General features: G+C 42.6%; 1 protein-coding gene across 1 annotated transcript in view; it reads left to right on the forward strand.

The window, feature by feature from the left end:
- SNN (stannin) overlaps window positions 1–13927 on the forward strand; it is a 29144-nt gene extending 15217 nt beyond the window's left edge. The window contains exon 2 of the mRNA XM_068244696.1: window positions 12412–13927. Within this exon, the coding sequence (XP_068100797.1) occupies window positions 12469–12732 (264 nt within the window). The 5' untranslated portion in view covers window positions 12412–12468 and the 3' untranslated portion in view covers window positions 12733–13927. The remainder of the gene's footprint in view (window positions 1–12411) is intronic.
- The last annotated feature ends 4480 nt before the right edge of the window (window positions 13928–18407 follow it).

An 18407-nucleotide genomic window follows, 5' to 3' on the forward strand; every position in this document is an offset into this window, starting at 1 on the left:
CAATTATGAATTTACACATCATTATGGGCTAAAATCGATCAAAAGATTGATATACAATGTTGGTTTTTAGTCGTTCGTAAAATAATCCGTCCTAATATCTATCAAATGCTATCTATCTATCAGCTTTAGTTTGCTGCCCACGTTTTGAATGGAGTGGGCAGCTGTTTTTTTCACAAATGCATGCTACAAATGGATTATGGTAGAGAACAGAGGCGCCAAAAGGATAAAAACAATATTTAAAAGTTTTAAAATTATTGCTTAGGAGGCAGTGGTGGACTCACCTCCCACAAGCAGACACAACAACTGTGTATTCACAAAAGGGACATTTATTGGTATACTCCAAATAAGGTTGCAACGCGTTTCGCAGGTCAAACCCGCTTCATCAGGCAATTACAGGAAGGAGCACACAACAGCAGTATGTCCAGATAGCACCTGGCGCCTCAGTGGACTGAGGCGCCAGGTGCTATCTGGACATACTGCTGTTGTGTGCTCCTTCCTGTAATTGCCTGATGAAGCGGGTTTGACCTGCGAAACGCGTTGCAACCTTATTTGGAGTATACCAATAAATGTCCCTTTTGTGAATACACAGTTGTTGTGTCTGCTTGTGGGAGGTGAGTCCACCACTGCCTCCTAAGCAATAATTTTAAAACTTTTAAATATTGTTTTTATCCTTTTGGCGCCTCTGTTCTCTACCATAATACTGATTGTATCCACCTTTGGTGGAGGGGGATACCCCTTCTTGTTTTTCAAGCCTACAGAGAGCGACTTCTTATTCCTGAGTGAGGACAGGCTAATCTCCTCACCTGCCTACACAGTGGTTGCCTGGAGGTAACCCTGGTTTGTGAGTATACAATTCATACTCTTTCTAATTATCCAATTACCTTGACATACTACACCATATCGGGCTCTCGGTTCTCTCTTCTTCATATGCTACAAATGGATGCATGCTATTAGCCCGTTCTTTTGCATCCATTTGTACTGTAAGCTATACATTTTATTTATTTTTTTTGTTTGGATAGTGGACCGGATTGGCATTCATCTGTTGAAGTCATGCATCCCTTTTCGGAATACAAATGGCCAGGGCCGGGCCGAGGCATAGGCTGGAGAGGCTCCAGCCTCAGGGCGCAGTGTAGGAGGGGGCGCACAATTCATTCAGCTGTCATTTCTAATTGTGTATGAAGCAGAAAGAAATAAGAAAAGGGGATACATAGCAGTGACTGCAAGCCAGATAACTAGATATTAAGGTGTTGGGGAGGTTGTGGGCCCTGTGTCCCTTAGTCTAATAGCAATCAGTGAGTGACAGCTGAGGTGGGAGGGATGGAGGGGTGCACTTTGGTGTCTCAGCCTTGGGTGCTGGAGGACCTAGTCCCTGCTCTGCAAGTGGCATTGAAGACAGCACATCCCTGGAATGTTATAGCATATTCGGACAGTACTGCTTCTGCTGGGCTCGTTCTAGTGTAAGGCTATGTTCACATTATAAATTGCAAGCGCTGACCGATTTATTGAGTTTTTAAAGCACTTTTCTAAGCGCTTTTGCAGAGCGATTAGTTTTATTTCACTTCCTGACGTCAGTCAGGAAGTGAACTCTTTGACCCGGAAATGAATAAATACAATGTATTTTTTCATAAAAGCGCTCGGGAAATGGCTATGAAAAGCGCTTTTTCAAGCACTTTTTGCGATTTCCCTATACCTTCCATTGAGCCAAAGCGCTCAGGAAATGGTACTTGTACCGCATTTGAGATTTTAGTAAAATCGAAACGCACACGTGAACACTCTCTCATAAGGAATCATTGCACAAGCGATTTTTTTGGGGGCGATTTCTAAAATCGCCAGCGCTTAAAAAAAACCTGCAAACGCTCATAATGTGAAGGAACCCTTAGGCCTTTGCAGATGTTTAGGCATCTGAGGCTAATGATGCAGATCATTTTGGGTGACTCTTAACCTGTGTCAGAAACGTGCAGTTAAAATATGTGGGTCTTGTTTGCAGCCTCTTACCCCTGCCAGGATGTAGATTTCAACAGCTTGGCCCCATCTGCTTCCCTCGCTATTGCGCTTCTGCCAGCTGAGTTCCGTGAGCTGTTCAGGAGCCAAGGAGCTATGGTAATCACAGTGAGTTAATCACAGAGATCACAATGTGTGTAGTTTTAAAAGAAAAAAAAAATCTGGTCCTTACAGGGAGTGCAGAATTATTAGGCAAATGAGTAATTTGACCACCTCATCCTCTTTATGCATGTTGTCTTACTCCAAGCTGTATAGGCTCGCAAGCCTACTACCAATTAAGCATATTAGGTGATGTGCATCTCTGTAATGAGAAGGGGTGTGGTCTAATGACATCAATACCCTATATCAGGTGTGCATAATTATTAGGCAACTTCCTTTCCTTTGGCAAAATGGGTCAAAAGAAGGACTTTACAGGCTCAGAAAAGTCAAAAATGGTGAGATATCTTGTAGAGGGATGCAGCACTCTTAAAATTGCAAAGCTTCTGAAGCGTGATCATCGAACAATCAAGCATTTCATTCAAAATAGTCAACAGGGTCACAAGAAGCGTGTGGAAAAACCAAGGCGCAAAATAACTGCCCATGAACTGAGAAAAGTCAAATGTGCAGCTGCCAAGATGCTACTTGCCACCAGTTTGGCCATATTTCAGAGCTGCAACATCACTGGAGTGCCCAAAAGCACAAGGTGTGCAATACTCAGAGACATGGCCAAGGTAAGAGAGGCTGAAAGACGACCACCACTGAACAAGACACACAAGCTGAAACGTCAAGACTGGGCCAAAAAATATCTCAAGACTGATTTTTCTAAGGTTTTATGGACTGATAAAATGAGTGAGTCTTGATGGGCCAGATGGATGGGCCCGTGGCTGGATTGGTAAAGGGCAGAGAGCTCCAGTCCGACTCAGACGCCAGCAAGGTGGAGGTGGAGTACTGGTTTGGGCTGGTATCATCAAAGATGAGTTTGTGGGGCCTTTTCGGGTTGAGGATGGAGTCAAGCTCAACTCCCAGCCCTACTGCCAGTTTCTGGAAGACACCTTCAAGCAGTGGTACAGGAAGAAGTCTGCATCCTTCAAGAAAAACATGATTTTCATGCAGGACAATGCCCCATCACACGCGTCCAAGTACTCCACAGCGTGGCTGGGAAGAAAGGGTATAAAAGAAGAAAAACTAATGACATGGCCTTCTTGTTCACCTGATCTGAACCCCATTGAGAACCTGTGGTCCATCATAAAATGTGAGATTTACAATGAGAGAAAACAGTACACCTCTCTGAACAGTGTCTGGGAGGCTGTGGTTGCGGCTGGTGATGGTGAACAGATCATAACACTGACAGAATCCATAGATGGCAGGCTTTTGAGTGTCCTTGCAAAGAAAGGTGGCTATATTGGTCACTGATTTGTTTTTGTTTTGTTTTTGAATATCAGAAATGTATATTTGTGAATGTTGAGATGTTATATTGGTTTCACTGGTAAAAATAAATAATTGAGATGGGTATATATTTGTTTTTTGTTAAGTTGCCTAATAATTATGCACAGTAATAGTCACCTGCACACACAGATATCCCCCAAAAATAGCTAAAACTAAAAACAAACTAAAAACTACTTTCAAAAATATTCAGCTTTGATATTAATGAGTTTTTTGGGTTCATTGAGAACATGGTTGTTGTTCAATAATAAAATTATTCCTCAAAAATACCACTTGCCTAATAATTCTGCACTCCCTGTAAAGCGGGAAAACATTTGACACTCACAGGCGTTTTCTGCCTTTTTTCAAGCGCAGGCAATTTTTAAAATCGCGCACAAAACGCTTGTTCAATTAATCTCTGAGAAGGTTCATATCAGCGTGGTTCGTGCGCTGTGCGTTCAGTAAAGCGGTACCTGTACCATTTTTGGGGCATTTTTGCTATAATGGAAGGGGTAGGAAGAGCACTAAACGCTCACAAAACCGCTTTATGCGGCGATTGCGTTCACGTTTTTAGAATGAATAAATTGTATTTATTCTTTTCCGGGCCAAAGAGTTCACTTCCTGACTTGTGTCCAGTTCACTTATCTGGAGTATGTAAATAAATAGTTTTTTGAAATAATAGCAAACAGCTTCTTGTGTCTACAGTCCTGGCCAAAAGTTTTGAGACTGTCAAAAATATTGGAAATTAGAAAAGTTGGTGCTTAAGTTTTTATAATAGCAATTTGCATATACTCCAGAATGTTATGAAGAGTGTTCAGATGACTTGCATAGTCCTTCTTTGCCATGAGAATTAACTGAATCCCAAACAAACCTTTCCACTGCATTTCATTGCTGTCAACCTGCTGAGATCATTTCAGTAATCGTCTTGTTAAAGCAGTAGGATCAGCCATACTATGCCAGGGAAAAAAAACACATACTGTATATAAGTAGATAAATACTTGATCTACTTACATAACACATGTATTATACTGTCCACGTTTTGATTTCAGTAAATGTTATATAGTAAATGACGAGAATTCTGTTAGTGGTGGGGGCCATGTCTTTTGTCCACAGTTAAGGCTAACTCGTGATGTCATTTCTGCCCTTTACTTTTTTTCTTGTCTCCTCCAATCGCTGAGTCGCCTCATCCTTGCTTGTAAACACAAGTGAGTAGGGGATTAGGTTTCAGATAAGCAGCTGGCAGGGAAATAAAGGAAAGAGGAGGAATACATTATAGATAAAAAGAACCCCAGCATTCAATTCTTTGGCACCGACTACTAAAGGGCCAGTGCTCCTTAAGTATGTGATAACTCCAAATCATAACAGCAGAAAAAGTTTTGAATGCAGTATTAGCATCTTTATCACTTAATATACTCAGACCAGTTGCTGTTGAAATTTGATTTTTATGGTGACGATACCGCTTTAACTCAGGAGAATGTTGACGAGCGCAAGGCTGGAGATTATTATGTCAGGCTGATTGGGTTAGAATGGCAGACTTGACATGTTAAAAGGAGGGTGATGCTTGAAATCATTGATCTTCCATTGTTAACCATTGTGACCAGCAAAGAAAAGCATGCAGCCATCATTGCATTGCATAAAAATGGCTTCACGGGCAAGGATATTGTGGCTACTAAGATTGCACCTAAATCAACAATTTATAGGATCATCAAGAACTTCAGGGAAAGAGGTTCAATTCTTGTTAAGAAGGCTTCAGGGCATCCAAGGAAGTCCAGCAAGCGCTAGGATTGTCTCCTAAAGAGGATTCAGCTGCAGGATCGGAGTGCAACCAGTGCAGAGGTTGCCCAGGAATGGCAGAAGGCAGGTGTGAGAGCATCTGCACGCACAGTGAGGCGAAGACTTTTGGAAGATGGCCTGGTGTCAACAAGGGCAGCAAAGAAGCCACTTCTCTGCCAAAAAAAATCAGGGACAGATTGATTTTCTGCACAAAGTATGGTGAATGGAATGCTGAGGACTGGGGCAAAGTCATATTCTCCAATGAAGCCCCTTTTCCTATTGTTTGGGGCATCTGGAAAAAGGGCTTGTCAGGAGAAGAAAAGGTGAGCCCTATCATCAGTCCTGTGTCATGCCAACAGTAAAACATCCTGAGACCATTCATGTGTGGGGTTGCGTCTCATCCAAGGGAGTGGGCTCACTCACAATTTTGCCAAAAAAACACAGCCATGAATAAAGAATGGTACCACAACACCCTCCAACAGCAACTTCTTTCAACAATCCAACAACAGTTTGGTGACGAACAATGCATTTTCCAGCACGATGGTGCACCGTGTCATAAGGCAAAAGTGATAACTAAGTGGCTCGGGGACCAAAACTTTGAGGTTTTGGGTCCATGGTCTGGAAACTCCCCAGATCTTAATCCATTGAGAACTTGTGGTCATTCCTCAAGAGGCGGGTGGACAAACAAAAAACAACTAATTCTGAAAAACTCAAAGAAGTGATTATGAAAGAATGGGTTGCTATCAGTCAGGATTTGGCCCAGAAGTTGATTGGGAGCATGCCCAGTCGAATTGCAGAGGTCCTAAAAAAGAAGGGTCAACACTGCAAATACTGACTCTTTGCATAAATCTCATGTAATTGTCAATTAAAGCCTTTAAAACATAGGAAGTGCTTATAATTATATTTTAGTACATCACATAAACAACTGGAACAAAGATCTAAAAGCAGTTTAGCAGCAATCTTTGTGAAAACGAATATTTTTGACAGTCTCAAAACTTTTGGCCAGGACTGTACCTTTGGAGCTAAGTCTACCGCCAGCCCCCCATGTTTTTAAAAAATTTTAGGAATTTTTACACTTCTGGCGCCTCTGTACAACTATATCGCTACTGTGTCCACCCCTGGTGGAGGGGATTTGGCCCCTTTCATTACGAACCTGGACGGTAACCCAGACTTGTGAGTATAAATGTATACTTACCCTTTCACCTCCACGGTTCCAGTACATACTACACTATATTAAGCTCTTCTGCCAGGGAAAGACAAATAAGGTTTTACTGCAGGAAAGTTCAAATGATCATTACTTATGTTTCTTTTTCAGCTTAAAAGGCAGAGTGTGGATTCTAAACAGCATCTGTGATGGTCTTATGCAATCTTAAAAATTATGCTATAAAACTGAAAATAAAAATTAAACCCTTTTCTCGGTTACTAATGTTCTATTTACTGTTCTATTTATTTGGCTACACATCCAGTTATCTCATAAGTTTATTTTCACTTCAGCTTCACTTTAAGAGCTTAAAGTCCTAGATCATCCTCCATTTTTTTATCCAGCTCTATTTGTGCTAATATGGTAATATATCCAATAAGTTGTTAATGCAATTCATCTAAATGATGAAAGTTCGTACTATTATTAGAATGTAGATTCTATTAATAAACCAGGTAATGGGCACATGCAGCTCATTATCTCTTTAATGGTTTAAAATTGTTTCAGAGGGAGGGTTTATTAATGAAACTTCTCCCATATTGGTCTGACATTTCAGCGTAGGAGGTGAGAAGATCGCATTGTCTGAGCTGTTAGACCTCATTACAGCATGAATCTAATAAACTGCAGCAAGTATTCCTCAAGGAGCGTCTTCTCTTTGTAATCAGGCGCATCCAGTCCTTCTGCTTTATAAAACTGAAATCACAATTATACTTTGGTGTTTACATCCCGGCGATGTGACTCGTTCCAGCCCAGTAATGTCTGCAACGAAGCCTGCAGAGCTCTTGTGGAGAAACGCATTACCATGTCCCACATGAAGGGAAATGATAATCTAGCGCTAAGTCCCAAATTAAATCTGAAAATCAATTTTTCTTTTTGATGAAGCAAAAAAGCTGGCAGGCATTAAAGGCCATTTCTGGCAATACATTTTAGATCCTCGTAGAGTGGAGGAAAGGTTAGGATCATACAGTAGAGTCTGTTAGCCGGCGCCGATGGGGATTGGCTGATGCTGGATAAGTGTGCTTTCTGGTTTCAAGCAGAGCCCACACACAGCCTAAGAGGTTGGCCCCAACCACTGTGAGTACTGCCGGCAATTTGTGCTGGTTAGTTGAGTTCCGGATAACCAGGACTCTACTGTACAGGTAGTCCTCAGTTATCGAATGAGACAGTAGTTTTGGGCTAGATTCTGTACAGACATTCTGTATGTTGTTTCTACAGAACAAGGATGAGGGAATAATGTGCGGCCGACAAAGGAGTGGAAGGGGTAAGGAGGAGAACAAAGGTTGCAGCAGGCACTTGGGCAAAATGACCTGGCCATTCTGATGTCTCCAGGCATTTGGTGTAAAGCTTGGCTGTCTTTATGACAGTAAGTGTAGGACAACAACACTCACTTGGTAAATGTTCTAACGCTTCCCCAATGTTTACCCTTTATTGTTTTCTCTTACTTAGAGATTCACTCCTGACGCTGAGAGGCTGGGGCACAATACAGGGGCGCTGGGAGATTGGGACCACAATACAGGGGCGCCGGGAGGCTGGGACCACAATACAGGGGCGCCGGGAGGCTGGGACCACAATACAGGGGCGCCGGGAGGCTGGGACCACAATACAGGGGCGCCGGGAGGCTGGGACCACAATACAGGGGCGCCGGGAGGCTGGGACCACAATACAGGGGCGCCGGGAGGCTGGGACCACAATACAGGGGCGCCGGGAGGCTGGGACCACAATACAGGGGCGCCGGGAGGCTGGGACCACAATACAGGGGCGCCGGGAGGCTGGGACCACATACAGGGGCGCCGGGAGGCTGGGGCACCATACAGGGGCGCCGGGAGGCTGGGGCACAATACAGGAACGTTGGAAGGCTGGGATCACAATACAGGGGTGCTGGGAGACTTACCTGGACAATATTTGTACCTGGACTCCAGTGCTGCAAGGCAACAGTGATATTCAGTTCACCACTGTGCCTCCCTGGAGAGATGGCTAGGGGTTTGGGTATTGGGTAAGATGGCTAGCTTTGGGTAATCTCTGCCCCCCCCCCCTCCCACCCCCTCCTTCCTGTCACTGAATGACACTATGCAATAAACTGCTTGCTTGTTTGTTTTATTTTTTTTTTTTCATGGAGTACATGACAAATTGAAAGGGAAAAAGAAATATGAAAGCATATTCATGTCAGATTTTCTGTTAGACTTGCTGCAGACTGGCGTTGGGTTTGGGAGAGTCTTGGCTGTGAGCGGAAGCTCTGCTGCTTTGTGTAATAATCTGTTTTCTCCTTGCCTGTGAATACACTGACCTCTGGCTCCTGCTGCTCGGTCCTGTCATGCTGAGACTTTCACAGGAAAAGGAAGGCAAAAACAAGCTCTGCTGCATGGAGGCTGCATCAGCCTTAGCGACTGAAATGAGAACTAGAAAAAGTGATAACTCATGGTACTATCTGTCCTCTCAGTTTATTTGATAATTCCACAGCTATAGATATATTAGATTTGTTTAGAACTAGTCTTTGTATTCTGAGCTATAATAATCCACCCACAGCTGCACCTTCTCCTCCACTCGAATTCGCCCCCTTCTTTGTCATTTGTAGAACAAGGCATTTCAAAAGGCTTAGATAAAGTAAGTTCTAGATCATATCAATATCATTTCCTGGTACCTAGATTTTGAGTACCCCACTCGATAAAAGTGGACCATTTCAATAAGTCATAAGACTTTGCTCACAGAACACATGGGCCTGGTGCACAGCAGAGGAGTTTTACTGAGCGTTTTGAGTTTTTGAAACCTCCTGCTAATGTGTCTATGCACACTGGAGCGATGCAGTTTTGTAAAAAACAAACAAAAACCCAGTAGCATTACTTTGGGAAGAGCTTTTGAAACCTCTAGCGTTTGAGGAGCTTTTCTGGTGTGTCTCAGCTGTGCCTGTTTGTTCCCCTTCTGTCCCCGTCTCTGTGTCCCATTTGCCTCTTTATGCGTCATCTGGGTCTCTCTCTTGCTCCTTTGTGCCTCTGTTCCCGCTCTGTTTCTCTCTCTTTCTCTCTGTGCCTCCGCTGTCCCCCAAGCTGCATCAATTCTGGACATAGCTTCCAGCACGAGTCCAGCGATGCCCGTCTATCCACTTCATCTCCTGCAGCCTCTAATACATGGAATACTTCCTGTATGTCATGTGACATACAGGAAACCGGAGTTTTGCCAAGCACAAGAGCTGGCAGACTGCGATAGAGGACGGACAGCGTTGGACTCGTGTGGAAGGCATGTCCAATGCTGCTGTCTGCACGCGCCAGGACTTTGGGGAAGTTTGAAGCTGCATCTTCAACTTCCCCATGTTGAAATGACATGATCACGATACTCGCCACTTTGACAATTCCGAAATTGTGAACTTGGTGATTGCGATTTCAGTTAAAATTCGATTTATCTTTCAGGCCTAGCCCATAGGCTAGATTAGTAACTGCTACTTGATTTCTTAATATTGTGTTATGTTTTTTCCTTCTGTATTTGTGTTTAGCACAAAAAAACTTTTTTCGTATTTGAATTAAACTATAAATACAACAAATAATCATTTCATTGTTGATGCTGCTGTGCCATGTTGTACGGTTCTGTGGGAGCAGGACTGTGGAGTTTGTTCAAAAATCATCCAACACCTCAGTTTATGAACCCACCAACTCTGACGCCAGATACTCAATAAATTGCTCCAACTCCACAACCCTGCTTTAACAGCCACCTGAAGTAAGAGCGATATGGAGCCTGATATATTTGTTTCCTTTTAAACAAGGCAAACTGCTTGGCTGCCCTGCTGATCCTCTGCCTCAAATAGTTTTTTCCATAGACTCTGAACAAGTATGGTATACAGATCAGAAATTTGGCTGAAGTTTGACTGTATTAGCTGCATGCTTGTTTCAGGTGTGTGATTCATTTGGTATTGTTTAAAAAGAAATACAGTAAATATGGCAACCACCATATCCCTTTCACATTAAAATTACAAAAGTAGAATCTTCAGAGGTCCCTTTGCAGCTATTGTCACTGCACTGCAGCTAAATTAGTTATTTTAAAGAGACTGTAATAAAAAATAAAAGTTCCCCTGGGAGGTACTCGCCTCGGTAGGGGGAAGCCTCTTGATCCTATCGAGGCTTCCCCCGTCCTCCACTGTCCCACATTGGTTTGCTGCTGCCCACTGAATGCACAGCCGACAGTTTGTCAGGCTGTGGAATATTTACCTTTCCCTGTCCCAGCGGAGGCGCTGTTGTGGCTCTCCGCCCAGAAATAGGTGGAAATAGCCGATCTCAGTCAGTAGAGTGGACCTGACTGGGATTGGCTATTTCCGAGCCGAGAGCCGCTACTGCACTTGCGCTGGAGCCGGGAAGGTAAATATTTACATGCCCGCTGTTCAGTGGGCTGCAGCGAGACCACCGTGGCACACAGGATGACGGGGAAAGCCTTGATGGGATCCAGAGGCTTCCCCCTCCTGAGGTGAGTACCCACCAGGGGAATTTTTTAACATTACAGATTCTCTTTTAAAGTAAAGCTGTGACGAATGGGAGAAAAGGATTTTTACTTACCTGGGGGTTCCTCTAGCCCTCTATAGTCCATCTTCTCCCTCAAAGTCCTTCCAGTCCCCTCTGTTACAAAGTCAAACTAGGTACCAACACTCAATGTGTCACCTCTGGATCAGCATTGATCCTTTGGGGCAACACAGTGGTATACGAGCTGTGTACAGACGATTCCCATGGCCACAGCTGAGGGACACGTCAGTTTCTTCGAATGGAGGAGTGAAGCTCTGAGGGACGAGGAGAGGAAGAATGGGATCAGGCTTTGCTCTGGTGCTACTCTCTCAGGGCACCCGCTAGATTCTCAGCTGAGATAGTCTTGAACTACTGACTTGGCCAAGTGCCATATAGTGTGTGTACCCGACTTTAGCTAAGCAAACTAACAGGTGAACTACGGTAAATAAATCACATTTGTGATTTCTTAACATTTAATTTCTTAACATCAACTGCTTGATCATGGTTTTGGAGTGAAACTATTGCTATTTCTTATCTTAGGAGAAAACAAAAAGCTGTGATGCATGTAAAATTCAACCTAAATGCCTTTTTCCTGAGCAATATGTGCCAGGGGAAATCAAGGTTAATCCACATATGTGATTGTTTCCAAGATCAGACATACATGATTGGATGTGGCAATGATCCTCTGATGTTTGTAGGTAGATTTAGTAGATCTACAAATCATTTTAGAGCAACTGAACACGGATGTACTCATTCTGTTGGGGTTTTCCTGGTCTAGCAGTCTCTGAACTTAAAGTAAATCTCTAGACCATATACAAAAGCCCCTGTAGGAACAAAAACTACAGGTCCTCCATACTGGTCCTCCCCATTGATCTGGACCCCTCATCTTCCTTGATGCCACAGTGAATGTGACATGAATGACTGGGCTCTTGTTACAGAAGGTGGCAGAATGTGGTGGCCATCTTGAAGGAGGGAGAAGAGGCTGCTTTGCCATTGTTCCTCTTGTGCCATAGAGGGAAACACCTGCAGATTAATAAGAACCAGAAACAGACAAGAAGCCTCACTGTAGAGAGGGGATGAGCGAGCAGTTTTACAAGAAGCAAATTAGCCCCTTTTGGGGCTAATTGGACCATGCCTTGTAAGGGTTTTTCGTCTTCCTCTGGATCAACAGGTATATGTGAGGGAGCAGGCTAGTGTTGTATTTTATTTTCTGGTTGAACTCGATGGACGCATGTCTTTTTTCAATCCAAATAACTGTAAAACTGTACCCACATGCCTTCAAAGGGTACAGTTTTACTTCTGGACTTTCTCATTCTTACTGTAGTCAAATACTGTGTTTTCTTCCTACATATGCTATTTGTATGCTAATCAGATATTTGCTTTAATACTGTGAACCACCGTAATAATCAAATTCCCACCTTTATTTGTGTAGAGCTATAAAACAGTGAAAGGCCCAGCACTAGGTTTGCTTTCCTGTTGAACAGAATTCTATATGCAGATGCACCCTTATAAATGTCTCAATAGATAATTTTGTATTTTCTTTTATCTTTCTCTGTGTAGTGTCCAACATATCAATATTTGGTCAACGTTGAATCGGAAAGTATCTGAGCGTCAGCCATGTCTATTGTGGACCATAGCCCCACCACAGGGGTCGTTACAGTAATAGTCATTCTTATTGCCATCGCAGCCCTCGGTGCCTTAATTCTCGGATGTTGGTGTTATCTTCGCCTACAGAAGATCAGCCAATCAGAGGATGAGGAGAGCATTGTTGGCGAGGGAGAGACCAAAGAGCCTTTTCTCTTGGTTCAGTATTCTGCCAAAGGACCTCTAATGGAGAAGAAAACCAAGCTAACTCCTAATGGCACTGAATCCCATAGCTGAGTTCCTCAAGCTCCGATGACACAACGAAGCAGAACTGATACTGTGAAAATGATACTCGCATTCTGGTCAGAAGGGGAAGTCTCTGCCTGCCAGCCAGTCTATAGCTGACCACACTGCATGGATGCAGTACTCTTTCCTACAATCATCTATTTTCATATCATGTTGAATGTGCTTCACCCTGTTTCAATGGACATCTCCCCTGGAATGTGAACATCCTGTATTCAGTGTAAATGCCCAGTATTTTTATGTGTCTTTTATTCGTCTTCATCTTTTAGAGGGAATCCTTTTATGGTTGGACAACATCTCATTCCTCTTGCAATGTGTAACACCTAGGTCCTAGATGGATCATTTATGAATTTGCCATTGACTTGCATTGATGATTGCAAGTATTACCACTACATTTTGCATTTCTTTTAGAAAGGAAAAGAAAAGCGACATGACCTGTTGGGTTTCTTGAATTAGCTTTAAGCTTTATAACTGTGGTGACTCTGCCAGCAGAGTGGGATTGCCAGTGACGGGTGCCTTGCTGAAAGTGCCTGGAGGCTCTCCGCAAGGAGCTGGCAGAAGAGCAGTTATGCAGATTTTATTTTTTGTAACCATGAAATGAGCTTTTTAGTTTTCCACTACACTTGTACGTTTTTGTAAGTTTTTATCATTGTCCTAATTTATTGTATACATGAGCAGTGTGCACACGTGATGCTTTTTGTAGCTTTAAACCATAGCACTGTTTATAATTGTTTATGCCCTTCATTAACCCTCTGTGGTTTAAAGAGCACTAGTCTGCTGCTGGATTGATTCTGGTTATTTTCATGCCAGATGACCGCTAGACTAAGAGTGTGCATTTAATATCCATTTATACAAACAGTCATAGTTACCATTTTGTAGGCCGAGCTAAAATCATGTTGGTTGCTCAAGACATGCTTTTTTTATTTAATATTACTGGTAGCTGAAAAAAATGAATGGATTGTTTTGTATTGATATTGAATCAGAGAACAAGATGGCTGCCGCTGGTCTGGGTATCAAGGCATGTTGCATGTTCTTTAAAATGCCTGAAGTTTGGCGGCGTAATATCCTGTATCACTGAGGCAGTTTGTGCAGCCAAGAAATACTAATGAGTGACATATTAACATGAGTAAAATGATCATGGTTTTAAATGTATTTTTCACAAGTAAAGCAATCTTTTTGTTTATTTGAATCATTTATAAAGTGATTTGATGAATGAAACAAAAGGGTTATTTGAAGAATAAGCAAATGTGTAATGCTGGGAATACACGGTTCGTTTTATAGCTGATTAGATGGTTCGATAGATAATCTCTGACATGTCCGATCTCCCTCTCGATTGTTTTGCCGCTCGATTTCTGATAGAAGTGAATGGAAAAACGAGAGGAAGATAAGAATAGAGAGCTGAAATCGAGCGGCAAAAACAATCTAGAGCAAAAACGCACGGAAGAAACAAACCGTGTATTGTGTTGCTTTAATCCCCATACAGGTCTCTTGTGGTTTAGGTTCCCACTATAAAAATAAAACCAGAAAAAAACAGTACAGTATATGTTGAAGGAGGATATGGTGTATTACCCACCTCCTCAGCAGTTTGGCCCAGTGCACACCAAAAACCTCTAGGAGATCCGCAAAACGCTAGAGGTTTTTGAAGCAGATTTTCAGAGAGATTCTAGGCATGTTTAGAGAGGTTTTCTTAACATGCCTAGCGCTTTTTTTGGAGCGTATTTTTGAAGCAGATTTCATATATTGTTACAGTAAAGCTGTTACTGAACAGCTTCTGTAATAAAACCGCCTGGCAAACCGCTCTGATCTAGCGATTTTTCAAAACTGTTTTCCACTTTCCTATACTTTAGGCAGAAACACCTCAGAAATCTAAAAAATGCTGCAGCCCCCGAGTTTGCGTTTGTGGAAAAAACAAACCGCTCTGGTGTGCACCAGCCCATTGAAATACATTACCCAAGCAGTTTCCAAACCACTAGCAGAATTGCCTGGGGGTAGGGGTTAGGGGTAGTATTGTGGCTGCCAGGGAGGGAATGAGTCCACATTATTTTGTCCCTGACAAATAATTTAACCTGGAGGTGTGATTTTTAATATCCTAGTTATTTACATTTTAGACGCAGTTCATTTAAAGAAAACCTGTGATAGATTTCAGGTGTTGAAAATAATGGTTGTGGGTGGTAGGGACGATCTGTGAGATGCATATAATTTGAAGTCGATTCAGAATTATGCAAATATTTGCAGCTTGAATTTTAACCAATTAAATTTCACTTTAATTCAATTGTTCATGCTGAATATATTTGCATAATCATTCATCAACACAGATTATATGCATCTCATTGACCTTCTCTATTAGATGGTATTCATCAACTTACAGCCTTCTCTGCTGCTTGTCATTCTGAGATCCCAACAATCGCTATTACATCTATGTCCATTCTGGTTGTGTACAGAACTGCCCTCCCTACAATGGTGCAAAGTGAGACTGGAAGCCTGCATGACCAATCACCAGACTAAAACATTGTCACATGGTTATCTGTATGGCTCTTGATGCTGCAACAGTCTTTAAGCAGCAGTGGTGGAATTTTCCTCTGGGGACACTAGCTTGAATGTTTTTAAATTATAGGCACATGCCTAAGAGGGAAACTTCTGGATCCTAATGAGGCTTCCTACGGTGTCCTTTGGTCCCCTGTTTGCTGCTTGCGGACCCCTCAGCTGATCAGGGCCATGCTCCTCTTTTGGCGCCTGCACAGTAGCACAGAGGTGTGCAAGGCTTGTGCTTGAAGAGGAGTACGGACCCGATCCGATTACCAACAAGCCCTTGTTGGTAATCTTTGGAGGGTCTGTTCTTGCCGATGGGGGACCAGAGGATGGGGAAGGAAGCCTCATTAGGACCCAGAGGTTTCTTTTTTTCTTAGGTAAGTGTAATTTTGTACCCAAGCTTTGGCTCAGGTACACTTTACCTACTTAACTGAAACTGGACGTACATGCGCGTTCAGTTTCAATGTGTTAAACCAAATTAGGAAGTACTTGTTCGTCAATTAGCGGCGGGTGGGTGTGCACTTGGGCGCTGCAAGTTTATGGTGGGGAACCTATCGGTCTTAAATGTCGGGGATTGGTGTTCCCTGAGCCAATCAAAGTGCCTGGGAATGAGTGAGTGTGACTCCAATGAGGAGCCATTTTCATTCATAAAAATAAAAGAAAAAAAGGTGTGTAAAAAAAAAAAATTCTTGGTAACCTAGGATACTATATAGTACCATCTTGTGGACAAAAAAAAAACAAAATCCATTTAGAAAAAAAAATGAATGGTCAATGAAAGGCAAATACTGGCTTCAATGCACCAGTTATGCATAATAAGAAAAAAGCAGTATATACACAATAGTAATATAACAAGTAATTTATAAATATTTAGGAAGTTCTAATTGATATGTCATTTTGTATTGCTTGTAAAATTCTGCACTGCTAGCAGACTGTCTCATAGCTCCCTGGAGGGTGATCTCATTACTGAAATCCTTTACATGTCACATCAGTAGTTTATTCATGTATTATGATTATTCATAGCAATGTGCATGATCCTGACCATAGTAATTCTATGTGCAATTACATTTGCCTTCCTAGAGACTCCAGCTGTGTGTCTGCTTCCTCCTTAACACTTATTTGTAAATTATTTTGTGTATATTACTGTTATGTATGCACGACTGATTTTTCTTATATGCATAACTGGATGTGCATGTTTGTGCTTTGATTTGCACAAGAGGTGCCCACTAAGAAGGTGGCTGCATGATGCAGTTCATTAGTCTCTTTATAATAGAACTTAGACAATAACATTTGGTAGTTTGAACTTTAGCTAAGTATTTGGGGTACTTGTAAATTAGTGTTTCATAGCTGTATTTCCCTGCAGCCTTGGAGAAGTTTGTTGTTTTCTGCTTAGGATCCTGTATACTTCAGTGATATGGAAGGGGCTGTTACTGATGCTATTTGCCTATGTAGATTCTAGATTAGGCAGGGCAGTGCAAAATACACCACCTGTGCATGTCTCTAAAAACAGCTGTTTCGGATACCTGAAAGTTCTATTGCTCAGACAACAAAGGCTTAGCATGACAAATAGTTCACCCTGACAATCTCGGGCATATCAAAGCCACAATGGTAAACCAGATCTTTAAACGGCTGAGAACAAGGGACAGTGACATGCAAATAATATTAATAATAATGGTCAGTGACCTGTAAATAATTCTGAGTTGTAGGATTTTGCAAATTCTGTATGCAACTTGAAAATGGCTGCATAAACTTGCATACAAAATTTCCATAAACCTGGATCTACTTAGAATTATTTTTATCTAAATTACTATCCCTGAACGAGGTTATTGTTGCCCTCCTCATCCTACCTACTACTGGTTCCTCTCCACAGCAACAGTACATGTCGCTTGGCTTTAGCACTAGGGCTCAGAACTGTAGCCCTAGGAATCAAGTCCTGAGCCCTACAGATGGCAGTCATTGTATGCATGTGCTTCACCCCCTAATTCACACTAGGTTGTCATCACTGAGAAAAGACCACCAAGCTTTCGCTACACAAACACGGTCAATCAATCCTGGAAGAATTAATTCATCTTTTCCTAAACCAAAGTCAATGGTTTCCACCATAAAGATGTTAAATTATCCAAGATGATGGTTCAACTACACTACATTTTTACCAGGTTTCCTGCCAACTGTTAAACATAAAGTGGTGCAGGCTGGCTAAACAGTTACAGTTTCCAGTCAGAGTTATGTGTTGAATTGAACCACTATTGCATTGCGTAATTTCTAAACCACCAGGGCCGGTTCTCTCATGAAGCAAGGTGAAACATTTGCATCAGACGCAGAGATTACAGTGGTGGCAAATACACTCTGTGTTTACACTTACAGCATGCAGTCAGAGTAGGAGGAGAAGTGAGAGGAGAGTGAGCAAGGTGAAGTCTTCATTGGGGAAAAGCAGCTTGTGCTGTGTGAGGAGTCTGACCGTGAGTGAGAAGGTGTCAGGTAGGAGAGCAACAGTGTTTTATTTGACTTGCTCAGCAGAAGGGAGGAGGTGGCACTACTGTCCTGACTGAGGAAAAATGGAGTACAGCCATGTTGAGCTGCAGCATGTCATGGATGTAAAACACACCAATACAGCATTTTATAGATATTATCTATTACAGAAATACTTAAAAACAGGTAACCCTACACACGTGTAATAGCCATCACAGTTTTCTTATGGAACTCAAACACATATACAGGTAGTCCTCGGGTTACGAACGGCCGATCCCGTTGCGATGACGTCACTTCCGCATGAGGGAAGTTTGAAGAAGCAGCATTGGACTCACCTCCAAACAGAGTCCAATGCCGTCTGCCGTCTTCTCTCTGCATCCAGATCCCTCTAGCTGCGTACAGCACTGCTTCCTGAATGTCATGTGACATACAAGTTCCTGTATGCCACATTACATCCAGGAAGCGGTGCTGTACGCAGCTAGAGGGATCTGGATGCGGAGAGAGGAGGACAGACAGCATTGAACTCGTAAGGAGGGGAGTCCAGGGGGGGCACAGCAGGAACGGAGGCACAGAGGGGACAGAGAGGCACATTGGGAGACACTGGAGACAAAGGGGGGCACATAAGATGCAAAGGGGACAGATGGCACAGCGTTTCGACTTAAGAATGGATTCAG

This window comes from Hyperolius riggenbachi, chromosome 7 (genome assembly GCF_040937935.1).
Source record: "Hyperolius riggenbachi isolate aHypRig1 chromosome 7, aHypRig1.pri, whole genome shotgun sequence".
NCBI classification, from domain to species: domain Eukaryota; kingdom Metazoa; phylum Chordata; class Amphibia; order Anura; family Hyperoliidae; genus Hyperolius; species Hyperolius riggenbachi.